The sequence below is a fragment of the Anser brachyrhynchus genome (genome assembly GCF_964034855.1).
Source record: "Anser brachyrhynchus genome assembly, chromosome: 4".
NCBI classification, from domain to species: Eukaryota; Metazoa; Chordata; class Aves; order Anseriformes; family Anatidae; genus Anser; species Anser brachyrhynchus.
The window spans coordinates 36,475,664-36,490,920 of record NC_137698.1 but is presented as its reverse complement, the minus strand read 5'-3'; the positions used below and the strand labels follow the sequence as shown (position 1 = coordinate 36,490,920).

Below are 15,257 nucleotides of genomic sequence, written 5' to 3'. Positions count from 1 at the left end.
ACTTAGAGAAATGCACTATGCTACTACTTCATAAAAAAAGACTAGTTTAGATTGCAATAGGATAAACATACTCAATTAGGAACTTAAAATTTTAGAATGTTTTATGTGCTCTCTGAATCAGTATGATTGCCACTCACAATTTTAATTTAATGTTTAACTCTGATACCTACTAAGATCACTTGTTTGTTCAGGGAAGCCAGGTGGTAGTTACTCTGAGCTATCCTCTGCCTTGGTTGACCATTTCCCAGCTTCTAAATATATGGTGGTAAAAGGTGGTAAATTTCAAAGGTGTTTAAAGGGATCAAGAACTGACATATTTCCTGGAACATAATGTTTTCAGGTTTTATTCACATCTCCAGTTCTTCCACCTGTACTGTACTTAAAAGCAAAGCAGCTGTGCTGGCTAGTAGTACAGTCCCAACGTGTAATGCAATTGTTCTACTTTAGCTATTGCATGTATTTTTTGTGTGCATTTTATAAAAGCCAAACCAAAGAATAATATTTGGTAAACCGCTGCTCCAATGGAATTTTGACTGCATCTTTACTGTAGAGTGAACTAAGCAATATTGTGTCTATCCAGAACAGCTTGCCAGTATTAATACTAGGCTGTGGGTCAACTGCTTAAATAAAAAGAGCTCATCATCCTTTTCTCCCACACATAAAATTTCAGCGCTTTCTCATGTAGAATAATCTAGGAAATTCATTTATTTATTTACTTCAACCAAAAATGAAGTTCCTATGAAACAAAAAAGTCTGTTGGCTGTGGCTTTAATTTAAAATTATGCAGTTAGGATTTCAATTTGAGCCTGCTTTTACCCTGAGCAATATTTGTTTGCATGCATAGGAACATTTGCATTGAAACTTCCTCAAAGACACAATTTGATGTGACTAAACTCTGCAGTTCTGTAAAAAAATATATATGTGTGTGTGTGTAGGAACTGTGATTATAATAGCAGCAGGAAAAATTACCATAAGTAGCTACATCCAGCAATACTAATGTTTTATGGGAAGTAAGAGACAAACTGTATTTAAAACTGTGATTTTGAAAGAGTTTCTCAAACCACTGAATAGCTTTGAAAACAAGTTCTGCTGAAAATCACAGGAATTCATGCTCTTAGGTACTGGTGAAAAATCTGAGCACCCTTTTCAGTGAAGGGGGGTTTAATTATATTCCTAACATTCAAGAGATCTATTCTGTAGACTGTATTGGCACAAAAAAGTTAATAGCTGTAATCACATTAACTTCAATGGAAGTCTGACCTAATCCTGATACAGTTTTATTCTCTTGGCTTGTGCATGGAAGAAGGTAATTATAATGTCTCCTATCTAAATCCCTAACTCATTGTTTCACACACAGGTTTTGTTGCAATGTTCTGATTTTCCTAATGCTTTCTTTCCAGCTACACACCTTGAATTTTATAGAACATTTAAAGAGAATTAACCTATTTCTTGAAGTAATAATACTTTTCATAAATATGAATCAAAATATGAAACTGCATATGATCTAATGCTATGGTAGTTCCTTTTTAGAAAGTGAGCCTTCGCTTCTAGAATTCAAACCATTCAGCAGTGGAGCCTTGGTTGGTGGATTTGTCTATCGAGGTTGCCAGTCTGAAAGACTCTATGGAAGTTATGTGTTTGGAGACCGCAATGGGTAGGTTTCTTATAATCTCAGCCTTAAACAAAAGTGAACATAAGGTGTATTTAGTTATGAGCTTCCTGTATAAAAGAACAGCAACAGTCATTTTAAATTGTGTCACTTTGCCCATGTAGCAATGTGACAATGCAGATTAAATTCAAGATTTGGAAATCAAACAGCATGACATTCTAATGAATGGCAGCATACATAACATGTCTAATCCTTGGAATAAAGTACAGACAAAGACACTAACATCACACCTTTCTAAAGATTTTAGTTCTACAAACACTTACATACATCATTTACATTATAATGGGAATAAATGTTAATCATGGAATTGTTTGCCAAACAGGTCTAAATGATGAGATAAGGAAAACTTTTGGGGTTTTATGGAAACATCATTGATGGAGCAACAGAATTATTTTTAAATAAATGGGTATAGTTTTCCCATGCCAAATAGCTCAGTATTCACAAATGATTATCTATAGTATGGCTTGAACCCAATTTTGCAATGTTTAAATGAAAAGAAGGGAAATGCTATGCTTTTTAAGCATCTGAAAAATAACAGGCAGGAAATAAGATGTGATGAACTGCATATATGTATCTGTGGAGCTTCTTCCTGCAAGTGTGTACTTATTTATCTGGATAGTGAAAATTCTATATTTAAAATGTAATATAACAATATTTTTTTAATGTATTTTTGAATATAGAAATTTTTTAACACTGCAACAGAATCCTGCAACTAAACAGTGGCAAGAGAAACCCCTCTGTCTTGGCAACAGCGGTTCATGTAGAGGTTTCTTTTCAGGCCCTGTCTTGGGATTTGGTGAAGACGAATTAGGTAAATAGAAAAAACTATGTTATTAAATTATAAGTCTTATCAGTATTGCCTGCTAAGCTATTAAAAATCATAGTAAATGTTTTAAAACAAGAAATCTGAAGGCTAGCTATCCTTTGCCAAAGCTTTCTTCACTGCTGTTTCAGCTACACCTTACCAGCTGTGTAAGAAGAATTGAGAAGAGAAAGGGTTATTGGAAGGGTCAAAGGTCCTTATTTTCTCTCACATTCTTTGAACCGTGTCACTCACTATGACACAACTCATATGCCTGTTTTAGTTCCCTGTGTTACAGATGGATCCCTCTTTATAATTCCCCAATTATATATTTTATGAATATATATGAACAATATGAAATACATATGAACAATATGAAATAAAAAACATTCATGATAAAGTATATTTCACATTTTAGCATCAATTTGGGACAGGTGCTTATTTAAATTTTCAGATAGCAATGATTGTGTTGTATATTTCAGTGAGGTGAGTGGTCTCCAAAGTGTTTTTTAACCTCATCTTGCAAACACAGCTAGATCACAAAAACATTTGACATCTTAGGAAAGGGGAACTATTTCATTGTGTTGTTTTCTTTAACAGGTGAGATTTACATATTATCAAGCAGTAAAAGTATGACGCAGTCTCACAATGGCAAGCTCTACAAGATCATTGACCCAAAAAGGTGAGCATTGCACTACTCCCTAAGATCAATCTTCCTTTCAGCAGGTTAAAACCCAAAAGGTAAGTGTAGTTCTTTCATGTAGCTATATTGTGCAATACTTATATTAAATAAGAAGGAAAATTCTTAGTGCAGGGGTTTCCTAAAAGCCAATGTACCATCAGCAGCAAACTAAATAGATTCTCTAAAAGTAATCGCTGTCTCATAGAAAGTGACTGTCAGAACAGTAGCAGTGTAGCCACCACTAATTTTTACTCTTCAACATTATGATAAGTGCTGCCCACTTTCCCACTTAGATTCACATTCTTTGTATATTTTCTTAGAAGTTTAGACATATTTAAAGTGCAACCATATGGACCACTAAGGATAAAAGATGCTTCTGGTAGTACTGAAGCCGAATGCCTTGTAGGTACCACAGAGGTTATAAAGGGTCTATGGAAGGCAGAACGCTGGAATTCCCCCTAGTGCTACTGCTGCCTTACCTGCCACTGCGGTGTGACAGTTCACAAAGGAAGCTGGCTCAAAAGGTTAGTACTGTCTGACAATATCTACTCTGCATACTGAAAAGCTACTACAGAAATAATTTGACGGTACTAGCTTTAGGTCAATAATTTCTTTGGCTACTACCTGGTCAGTTCCAGTCTCACTTCCTCACAATTTCGGTTTTGCCATAAGCAAACTTGTCTGAGGGACAAATTCAGTCTTTCCCAAACATCTCCATTGTTGTATAGGAGACACCACCAACTGAGAAGTATACAGAGGACTGAATCCTCAGCGGGTGTGCATTGTTATTGCTTACTAGGTTTCAAGATCTTTCCACATTGCAGCACTCACCTGTCTCTCCTTCAGAAGGTTTGGAGCACAAAGAGAGAATCTAAGGAAGGAAAACTTCTGTCCTTGGACTGTGTGCCAAAAATACACTCAAGTCATTAACATTTCTTAAATCTACTTATTTCTTAATGTTCTCGTGTTCTTCATTAACTTTTCTTAAACCACAGCTTATGAATCCCACCCAAATGATTTATAAGATGCAGAATTAATATGATCAGTACAGTTATTTAAACTAATTTACCAGCTGTAAAATGAGAATAAATGAAAATTACCAAACCAGAATTTCTTGAGATGTGATCACCTTCAAGATCTTTGTAGAGCAGCTACAGCCGTGGAAATATCAGGGGACATGGAAAGACTGCACAAAGCCAGTCCCCTATGCAGTCCAGTGTGCCCACAAGTAATAGGAGAAAGTGACTAGCAGACACTTACTTTGGCTGGTGAAATACCACTTTCTTCATGATGGATCATGCTGCTCCATCAGACCAAGTTCACGGCATATACGGCTACCACATGCATCCTGCAAAAGCATCAAAAATTAACACAAAATTAAAAGGCCAACAGAAATAAATTTTGTCATACTAATTAATTTGACCTCATCATTCCCATGAGAACAACCTAGATTAGTATGTCTATTCGTTCAGTACCTACTTCAGCATGTTTATCCTTTAGCATCACATACAGTCAGATATCCATTATTGATTTTGCTGTTGACTGTTTAAGAGAAGAATTTATTTTCTTGTCAGAATTTAACTTCTAAAAATTGTTATGGGACAACATCTGAAATCAATAATAAATCCATGAAACTGGGTGCACACTGTTCTATAAGTTACAGTAGAGTTTCAGAGTTTTTTAATTATGCTACCCAAACCCACGGCAACTGGTTTGGAAGCAGATGTTACTGCAGGTTAGTGCAGTCTGTCAGTCAAGGTTATTATGTATGTTTTATTTATGCTTTCTGGTATTAAAAACATTGTTTTAGAACAAAACTTGCCATTCTTATTGGGATTGTTTAGTCTGTTGGTATATGGTTTTAAGTGAATTTTACACCCTAAATCCACTATTAGTATCTAATTACATGGGGCTGCCTTGTTTGACCTCGGCTTTTTGTTCTTGTTACCTCTTCCAGTAGGGTGGTCTTCAGCTGACATACCTGAAAGGCCAGACCTCCCATTGCTGCACTCACGGTTGGCTGTTTTCATGTATGGAAAAGGGTCAGGACTGTGTTTGGTTACTGGTGAAAGTAACCAGAAAACTATAAAATACTTTTGTAAATTGGCATACATTTGAAATTAAACAGACTGTGGCAAAGGGATATAGTTTTTGGTAATGCTTTCTAGAAACATGGGACAATTTTCATTCAGCCAAAGTTTTGAATTTTACTGTTTTTTAATCTCATACTATTGATGATTTTTAAGTGAAAGATGACCAATTACTTCCACAAAAGAGCATAGCAGCTCTACTTACCATTTCATGCTGATTTCACATTACACTTGTAAACAATTTAAAAATTCCATGGCTTTGACAAATGTTTACATAACGCTTTATTAGCAAAATACTAATTGTTAATCACCTGCTAATACTTTTTGCATACTGTTATTTTGCTTTTCTGTTTAATGCCTTCCTCATGTTACATGCCATACAACTACATCAAATAAAAGTGCAAACCCTAGCGCAGTGAACTTTCTAAAACACAAAACAAAGATGCTACAAGTAGGCTATGAGCATCAGGTATATAGTCATCAAGGTATTGATTTGTCACATCATAGAAATTCATTACTAACATAACAAAGTCCTGTGATGGGTGGCCCCTGGCAGACTAATCTATTTGCAGAGTGAGCCTTCCATGCATGGGGCAGTGCAGAAGAATACAATTATCATTCCTTGTGGTGACCCCTTGCTGGAAATTTAAAACTTCAAGCAAAAAACAATCTTCTGCTAGTGCTTATAAGCTGCTATAAGAGTATGTAATTACTCTTTTATTCTAAATAATAAACGTTATATAGAGGTGCAGGATTTTGTTTCTTTTGATCTTTGTAGGAAACTACTGCGTAAGCAAACTTGTTCTCAAACATAACTGTGAGCCTGATTTCCTCATCTCAAACAGAACTTAAGAAAGAAACCTATTACTTTGATATTGCTAGCAGTAGAAAATTTTCAAAAGAGATAGGATGTTTAAAACATTAGAAGATCAGAGAATGAGAGTAATCCAGAGAACCCTTTGCATGAAACTTCAATAATTAGCAATAGGAAGGTCCTATCCTAAAACAATCCTTAAGATGTAATAAACATTATGAGTTAAACTGAGGTGGTATATGAAAATTGATAATGAATAGGATCAATGCAGAGGTTCTGAATCCCTCCATCAAGGCAGTTTGAAACACAGAATACAAGGTACCACAGGAAACCTCTTTTTAGTTCCTCACCCCTCCAACAGGTCTCCAAATACTTCATGTCAATAACTTAATAGCCTCCCATGAAAAGCCCAGAATTAAATAATCCTTCTCTTCAAAACAAGGTTGCTATTTTGACACATCGGTATGTGGGACATATTAGGCAATGCAGTGATAAGTCAGAAACAGAAAATTTAAAAACAATTTAAATAAGAAATATTTGCTGATAATGTTTAAATTATAGCTGATACAAACTTATTACCAGCTGTTCTATGAAAACCATAGAGTGGAGCAAACCAAAAAAGAAAAAAAAAGAAAGAAAATAAACTTTGGAAGGTGGCAGAGCAGCGACAGTCTGGCTTTTTAACTCTTCTGTTAGAATACTTACACTGTGATCATGTTCACTTCTAAGCAAATTCTAGATAAAATGAAAAAGATTCAGAGAAGAATAGTCAAAGTGACAGACAATGCAAGAGATTTCTGTTTAAAAGATGAGACTAAAACCAGAGAAGTTAGAAGGACACTCATGCACTGCTGAAATCCCTATGAAGTTACAAGCTTTTGCCACTGTCTATACCGTGACTCCATAGCCAAAGAATAACTGTTTTGACCAGCATGGCTCACTGGAGCTAGCAGCTAATATTTACAAAAGAAGGCGGAGCTTAATAAGTTTCCTTGCACATGTAAGAATTCCTCTTCCTCTCCATGTGTTTAACACCTTATAGATCTGGATTTCAATATGTTTTGTATCAACAGCCAGAATAGCTGCTTTCCGCAGGATTGAAACTTGAACTTGATTCAAACCATCTCACTCCTCTTTCATGCCCCTCCAGAGTATGTAATTCCATTTATCATCCTTTCCATCACCACTGTTGGGATATCCACTACCAGAGTCTTTCCAAACAGAATGATTTCAAACGTTAAGGGACTATATCTAGGTTATATCTCATGTTGACATTGTTCAGGCCCTTTACAAGAATGGTTGTGATTTTCCTTTTTAGCATGAGTCAGGAGTGTTAGATGGTAAGGTGTAAGAGCAGCATTTATGAAAGTGTAGCCTTCTTGAAGACTTTAATTACTATGGAAATGGCAAGTCAGAAACATACAGCACTAGACTAATCTGCATCAACATAGTTCTGATGGGTTATAGAGAGATTGTGAAGCTACTACTTAAAGCTGACTGTCAAATGAGCCAATTTTGTTGGTGAATGCTCTCACCAACCCAGGTGGGCCATGTGATTTCTTTCTGTTCAGAAAGTTACTATCCCTTAAGTCATTTGAGGGAATGGAAAGCCCGAATTAATGTCTAATTATGTTTAGTTTAGCCATAGCATGCAAAATTCTTATCTCATTTACCTACCCACATGCAGTTACTATTCCCATAAGAGACACTAAAGAGAAATTAGAGCTTTTTGCGAATACCAGTCTAGAGAGTTTCACTTTACAGAAGTACTTCACAAAAACTCCTTTGTAACCACGATGGAAAAACCTAAGGATTTTTTTCAATCACATCACAGCTCACTGACTGTAAAAGTTTTTGTTTTGGTTTGGGATTTTTTTTTAGATTTTTCTAAGTCTTTCTAGCACTGGCTATTAAGGAGTTCTCACTTTTTATCACTTTATAAGGAAAAAAAACAGCTCAGTTTATCTTTTGCTTATTTTCTGGAGCCTGCAGGAAGCCTCTGCCATCCTAAAGAAAGTCATACATAATAGAGCAGCTTTAGCCCAGTAAGCCAGTCTTTCCCAATTCATCAGTCAAAGTGTTATGCAAGTGGCCCCCTAAATTGATAAATTCCCACAGTGCCTGTTGACCCAGCTGCCAAGTGCTCATGCAGCAGGTGTTGTTTTCATGACCACCCTGACAGTAATACAAACTGTTTAGCAGTTGCATTGACCTCTTAGCTATTAACATTGATACAGGCTTCACTAGGGACTAGTTTTCAAACATGACAGAATTTCTTAAGACTAGAGGTCATGAACAAGTATACCATATAAGAATAAATTTGATATGCTGCTGAGTTTAAATCTTAAAAGCTGTGAGTTTTTTCCACATTATTCCCATGTAGTAAATCTGGAGACAAGTAACGAGCTTTTGGCATCTCTCCCAGGACTAAAGGTATACTTTTTAATTTTAGAAACTGTACCTGAAGAGATGCTATATTTATTCTATGACAAGTAGTAAATTACAGTGAAGTAAAATTATTTTTTCTTGACATTTTCCCTTATAAAGGAAAAAAAAATAAACCAGCGCACAAACTTTGGTGATATACTTAGGCATCTTTCTGATACCTAGTATCTTGTGTGCAGTTAATTGAAGTGTAATGTTCTTCCACATATTTTGTACCACAATCAGGATTTCTATGGCCACATCTCTTGTTCGAATTCGAACATCCAGGAATTTTGTCTCTTTTTCTGTTGTTTTTGTGTTTTTTTTTTTTGGCTTTAGCAGGATAGTAGAGATTTTCAATATAGTGTCAAAGGCCTGATGGAGGAATTATGCTGTGTTCAGTACCATTGTATAACTGCTGAATTTGACCCTCCATTTGCATTGATTCTGTATGTCTGAGTTACAGGCTGGTGCATACAACGAGCACATCACTGCACACTTAGGGGAGCTGATAAAAGCTGGACGAAGGAAAGCATGGAGTTCTAAGCAAATATATGATGAACCCTAATCTAATAAAGCACGTCAGACTTTTGTATGCCTCGAAACTAACAGTAGAGTCTACTTTCCTACACCAGCTGCAGTAACGTAGTCAGAATTATTTTACGTATTGCACAGTCAGGAATTCTCAGTTCACTAACCATGGCAGTGAAGGGACCCAGCAAGGGCCCCAGCCCCCAGTACAACTTCTCCTCCATGTTCCATACATTTAGAGTTGTTACACAGTTTCATGAAAGCATGTTTTAACAAGCAAGATATACTGTACTGTACTGTATATATGAACAGCTCTTTAAGATAACTAGAATTGTACAGACCATATAAATAGTCATTATCAGCTACATTTTTGGCTGACTTTCTGTGGACCAAATACTGCTTACTGTAAGAGTAATCAAGCTGTACCCTTTAGAGTTTTATAGATTGAGGGAGACAAGTAAAAAAATTCTCTCCAGCCCATGGTGTGGCTACATCTATCCCCCTCCATTTTCCACGTCAAGAGACAGAGTGAAGCACTAGTTGTATAAACAAAATCATACGCTGTCTAAGTGCTGGAAAGATCAAGTCCCAGCAGTCAGTTTCGAGATTTATGTTATCTTTCTGAGATTCAGTTCAAAACACTTACACTGAGCCTGAAAATTTCCACCCCTTAAAGCCTTAAGAATGCAAAGTGTAAGTATTGTGGGGCAGAGACTTTCTCATGATATGTGTTTGTACCAGAATGGCATTCAAATCCTGAGAAAGAAGTGTGGCTTTTCCCATAGTACAAATAAGGAAAAACAGTAATTCTTCTCACACACAAAAAGGATTCTGCTGCAGCTGCATTTGTATTACTCTTCTCCTAAGGCACTCTGCCAACCTGAATTTTTTCCATCTTTGTTTCTACTCCACCCCACCTTTAATAAATATTATCCAAGGCTGATGAGTGCAAGTTATTGATTGATGGTAGAATAAAAGGCAAGGTTATATTCACAAGCACCACAAGCATTAGAAAGCTTTAAATCATAAAAGTGGCCAGCCATGCTGTGCTGGATACAAAAAAAAAAAAAAAAGTATGATTTCTGCCTCCCTCATGAAATATGAATAGAAAGAACCCAAATATTCCAGCACTATCATAGATAAATAGTTTGCATCTATTAAGAAAATAAATCATTGTCTTCACAAATACAATACCTCTGTGACTTGTGAGGTCATTCTTTGCTGAAGATATACCACTGGAGCTCTTTTCTAAGAGATGCTCCAGGAACCTGAGGTTATTCTTCCTGCTGAACACAGTACTGTACTTGTGTTTGAGCAAGAAAAAGAGAAGACTCCGTTTAAAATAACCTGAAAGAAATGGGCTTTGAGACAGATGAATTAAAAAATGTTGCCTCCTATGCAGATGGTTGTAAAGAAATCAACATAAATTTACACCTTTCTTTTCCTGACATAGCAATTAGAAGACAGATCTTTTTACTTTGAATCTGAATAAGTCTCAACGGAAAATCTTATCATTTTGTATAGCTCTTTTCAAAACAGTGCTGCCTGTGAATCTCACATATAATTTTTAAGTGTAGGAACTTACCTAACCAGATCATATGTAATGCATATGTAATGCACTCATTACTATAGAAGTGAAATTCCTTACAGGTCCGGAAAAAAAAAAAAAAAAAAAAGCATTATATTTAAAAGACAGCTGTGGAAATATGTGAACACAAAAAAAGGGTTTCAAATGTGCTGCGCGAAAGGTGTCAAAGCATACTTCAAAGACCTTAAATAATACAAGAGCTTGAATCTGATTCTCCAAAGTGCTTTTGAAATCAGAACTTGGTGCTACACTGAAAGATGCAGCTACACATTCTTTCTGTCCTTAATGTCATTGGGCAACCAGTTCTGAATGGATGTTTAAATAATCATCTTAGCAATTAAGCCTGAGCAGAGAAAGTGCTAGGGTGAAACAAACCAGTGATCCTGTACTCTATTATTCTGTTTCAAAGAAGAATGCAAGAAACCCTGTAATGTACCATTAAAAAGCTGCATGCCAAAATAGGGGAAAAATATAAGTCCAGTCAGCTAATAAGGGAATTCTGTGACATTAGGTATATGTGCTTATTTTTCTTACAATTTTTTACCCTATCTAATAATACTTTGAATGGTCCCATTGTGCTTAGAAATATCTTTTTAAAATGCTGCTAGAACATGGGCTTCATTGATACCTTAGAAGCCATGGGTTCAACTAGTTAATTTTATTTTCTTGAGCTTAATTTTTTTCCTCAATAGTTCTGACATTGAAATGGGAGGTAAACAAGAATCCCCATTTTTCCTCCTTTTTTTTTTTCCGCCATTGTTTTCCACATACTAATTTCCACACTGTTTTCCAACATACCCCTTCTTTCTCATACTCCAAAGACTATCAAGATCTTTTACTTTGCTCACACAGGGGTATCAATCTAGAATGTTAATATTTGATAGGGTAACCAGTACACAAGTTGCTATTCCAGCTACTTGCATATAGCTGGGGGTTTAATACTTATGTTAGTACTCTTCTATTCTGTTCTTACTATCTTGTACAATTTTGTTTTGTTTTCTTTGAATTCCAGCTGGACACTTAGCCAAGGTTTCACTGAGCTCTCCATAAAACTGGTAGAATCTTTTTCCTTCCAATTTCAAGTTTAGGAATGCATGGCAGTAGTTCAAACTATTTCTTTGACAATGAGTCATTTTGTATTTGTCAGTAATTAACTTAATTTGCCATTACAATTCCATTCAGTTACTTGTTTAGAACTCTTGGTAGATCCTGACATTCTTTTCTCAATTTATTGCTGCGCAGACAAATCATGATACCTGTCCCTGGAACCTGTAGCCTTGTGGTGATCCTATCAGTCTCTAGCTGCTGAATTCAAATCACAAATAAAATAAGTGGTCAGCATGACAACCAGCTCAATTCAAAAACCATGTAAAAAAGACTTTGAAATTCTATCAACAGTTAAGACAGACTTAAGTTAAAATGCTACAGATACTTCGTTGTTAAGGAATATAATGCTGTGCTTTTGTAAATAAAAAAGATACTGGACATCCAAAATATCTTGTAGGACAAAAAATATTTTGTAGGTCATCTGGCCCAACACCTTGCCCAAGCAGGGACACCTACAGGAGGTTGTCCAGGTAGGTTTTGAACAGCTCCAAGATGGGAGGCCCCACAACCTCTCTGGGCAACCTGTGCCAGTGCTCAGTTACCCTTAGTAAAAGTGTTCCCTGGAAGCAAGAGAGCTTTTCAGGTTTATTACAAAAATTTACTGTGGGCCTGCCTGCCTGAAGTCAACACCTTGAGTACCGTAAGAAATCTGCTGAGAGGCAATTCAGTTCCCAACCTCTAGAGATATATGCTGCCCGTGATTAGATCTTTGGGATGCTCTTTTTACCACATTCAAGCTTCAGGAAGTCTCAAGGACTATTATTTAATCTTGTAAAAGACCTCTGAAGGTAGTTATATGAAAGAATAGCAAGTAACACTGTATTTTTCTGCAATGTAACACACCATCTTTATTTCACTGGTCTTCTGGAGAAAAAAAAAAAGAAAAAAAAAGTCCTCTAAGAACACTGATTTACACCGCTGATAATTGCACAAATGAGAATCAGGCCTTCAATAAAAAAATAAAGTTTGAATTCTATGTTCATTGCCAATATCTTTCTGAATACAAGGAAATGTATGTGCTTCATGATAAAGTATGCACGTTCCCAACTGAGAGCATTAAATGAGATTTGGATTTTTCTTTTGTATCAATATACTTTCTGTGGAAAGCTGTACACGTTCCTATAGAAGCCACTTAAAACAACTATACTGAGTGAAAATTACAACTTTCAATTTCATGTGCAAAAGCAGTTTTTCTCCTTGACCCTGAATTTTAACTATACGCTTGGTTCGTATATTTTTATACAGGCCTTTAGTCCCTGAAGAATGCAAAAGAACAGCTCAGTCTGCACAGACACTGACATCTGAATGCTCAAGGCACTGTCGGAATGGGCACTGCACTCCCACAGGAAAATGCTGCTGTAATCAAGGCTGGGAAGGAGAGTTCTGCAGAGCTGGTTTGTATATAGATTCATGGCAACAAGTGAATAAAGCAATGACATGGCATAATTTGCTTTTAATAATTTGCTAGGAGAAATTTTCATTGACACTTAGTCCTCAGACATCATAAAAGAGATACTGATCTCATGAGGTGTAGGAGCAGAATAAGTCTTTAGGTGAGTGCAACAGTTAAAATCAAAACATCTCATGCAATGGGAACCACTTCAGAATGCAGGTGAGAGCAGAAGTATGTCAGACAACAGCATTCTTCTTTTTACACCAATTCTGTAAAATAAAATGAAGTGCAATCAATAATATGGTCACTGTTGGACATTGAGCTCCTGCCTGCAATCTTACACAGTCCGTGTCAAATAGGAGTACCTGGTCAGGAAAGATACTAAAATCAGGTCTGCAGGTCACTACTGCATATTTTGCACTTAGTGAATTAATACAACTAATTTAGTTTTGGTACATTCTTATTTTTGATCCTAAAGACTAAAATGAGAATTCTAGAGAATTCTGTGTACAACTTGTCACAAAGCAGCTAATAATCGGAAAGTAATTGTGATCCATCACAAATAACTGTGGTGCTTTCATTAACTCCCATCTTGTTGCTGTAACCTATCTTTGAAGAGTCACTTGAAAAAGTGACAGTGATCAAACCCAATGGATGGCGAACGTGGCGTATGCCACCGAAGGGGAGAGAGGAATGAACAAGTGACCTTGAATGCCACAGCTGTGCTATCAGTGTCTCACAGAGACTGTGCTTACTGTGGCTGAGCCGCATAACTCTGGCCTAACAGATCTTCCAGAGCAAGCCTGGGAACCAGAAGCTGCTACTAGTGTATCAGCACAGTCTTCTGACTCATATTTGCTCAGAGAGTTTGACCAGATGTCAATATGCAGAGGTAAGACAAAAGAGGAGAAGAACTGTAGAGTAAGACAAAGCAAGGATCAGGCGATGGACCCCAGGATACTTCAGGTTGGAAAGGCACTCAGGAGGGCCCTACTGAGGTTGACATGCAGCCCTTACAGACTGGAGTGTAAATTCCAGCAGCCTTGCATTTCTTACTGATGAGCAAGAGTGATGTGGTTTGGATTGAAATGCAATGGATGAAATCGCTAACGATATATCCTACTGACAAGATGCATAAGCCGAGCATCACACAGCTGTGCAAGAAAAGCAGGCTGGAGAAACGGATGAGGTAATCCAGCCAGATAGCCCAGCTTCGCTTGTCCCCACTTGTCAGTCAGACCTTGCCTAGATTTGGAGAATGAGGTCCATTCTATAGCCCTTGTCCAAGTGGAATTCAAAGTAAAAAATGTCTCCAGTGTGACCATGAATGTATCTTGAAGAATCAGTTTTGTTTAAAAAATTATTGTTCTTTGACAGATAGTTTGTTAGATACAAGTTTGTACAAGAAAGCTGCAGAAAAGCATGTAGACTACGGAGTTTTCTTCATTGCATCCCACACAGCACTTAGCAGAGGTGTTCTAGCTTGAAGCTCAAGCTATAAACATAATATAAATAAGAAAAAATAGTTACAAGGCATCAATTTCCATCTAAGGTAATTAAGAAATTCATGAATAATATCAAGAATCTTTATTTGTATAGTGTATTTTAAGTCTTTGTAAATAGATATTATAGCTTTCCTGTATCACAGTGCAGTGACTGTGCCATAGAAGAGACCACATTCAAAACTGGAAGTTATGAATACTGTTTTTGCTAACACTGGCTACAGATTCATATAGCATTTAAATCTGAAAAACTTGGGAAAGATGATTGACCTAGGACTCTACTGGTAAATTGTCAAATATCGACTAAAGAGAGGGAAATCTTTCAAGCTTAACTGATAAAAGCTGTCTAAAATACGTTCTTTTTTTTGTTGTTGTTGTTGTTGTTATTGTTTTTAATGTTAATTCCATTTTATTCCAATATTAAGTTATTCAGGAGCCAAATGGGCCCCATTTTGTGCCTCACTTGTACTCTGCTCTGCTAAGGAAATAGTGTAGTGCAGAACTCTGCATGTACAGAGAAAGAAGTTTATCTGTGATATAGTACTTGCCGGTTTGGATGTGGTCAGTTGCTGATATGTCTCTACAACTTCAGGACTTTTTCGGCTTGTCGTCATAAGAAATGGGATGACGTAGACCACCACTATCTAAACTTCTA

General features: G+C 36.5%; 2 protein-coding genes across 6 annotated transcripts in view; one reads left to right on the top strand and one right to left on the bottom strand.

Moving 5' to 3' along the window:
* The window catches only part of ANAPC10 (anaphase promoting complex subunit 10), a 155,066-nt gene that overhangs the window by 35,791 nt on the left and 104,018 nt on the right, over positions 1 to 15,257 (bottom strand). For all 3 annotated transcript variants that reach the window (XR_013949869.1, XM_080588707.1, XM_080588708.1), the window contains exon 5: positions 4,414 to 4,501. Coding sequence is in view for 2 of the 3 variants with exons in the window: in XM_080588707.1 (XP_080444833.1) it covers positions 4,439 to 4,501 (63 nt within the window). In the remaining variant the exon portion in view is untranslated. The remainder of the gene's footprint in view (positions 1 to 4,413; positions 4,502 to 15,257) is intronic.
* HHIP (hedgehog interacting protein) overlaps positions 1 to 15,257 on the top strand; it is a 78,872-nt gene that overhangs the window by 55,044 nt on the left and 8,571 nt on the right. For 2 of the 3 annotated variants that reach the window (XM_080588664.1, XM_080588663.1), the window contains exons 9-12: positions 1,531 to 1,654; positions 2,350 to 2,480; positions 3,072 to 3,153; positions 12,953 to 13,101. In XM_080588664.1, coding sequence (XP_080444790.1) covers positions 1,531 to 1,654; positions 2,350 to 2,480; positions 3,072 to 3,153; positions 12,953 to 13,101 — 486 coding nt within the window. Of the gene's footprint in view, positions 1 to 1,530; positions 1,655 to 2,349; positions 2,481 to 3,071; positions 3,154 to 3,559; positions 3,678 to 3,952; positions 4,398 to 12,952; positions 13,102 to 15,257 lie in introns of those variants that run through there. The other variant, XM_080588665.1, reaches the window with a different exon arrangement.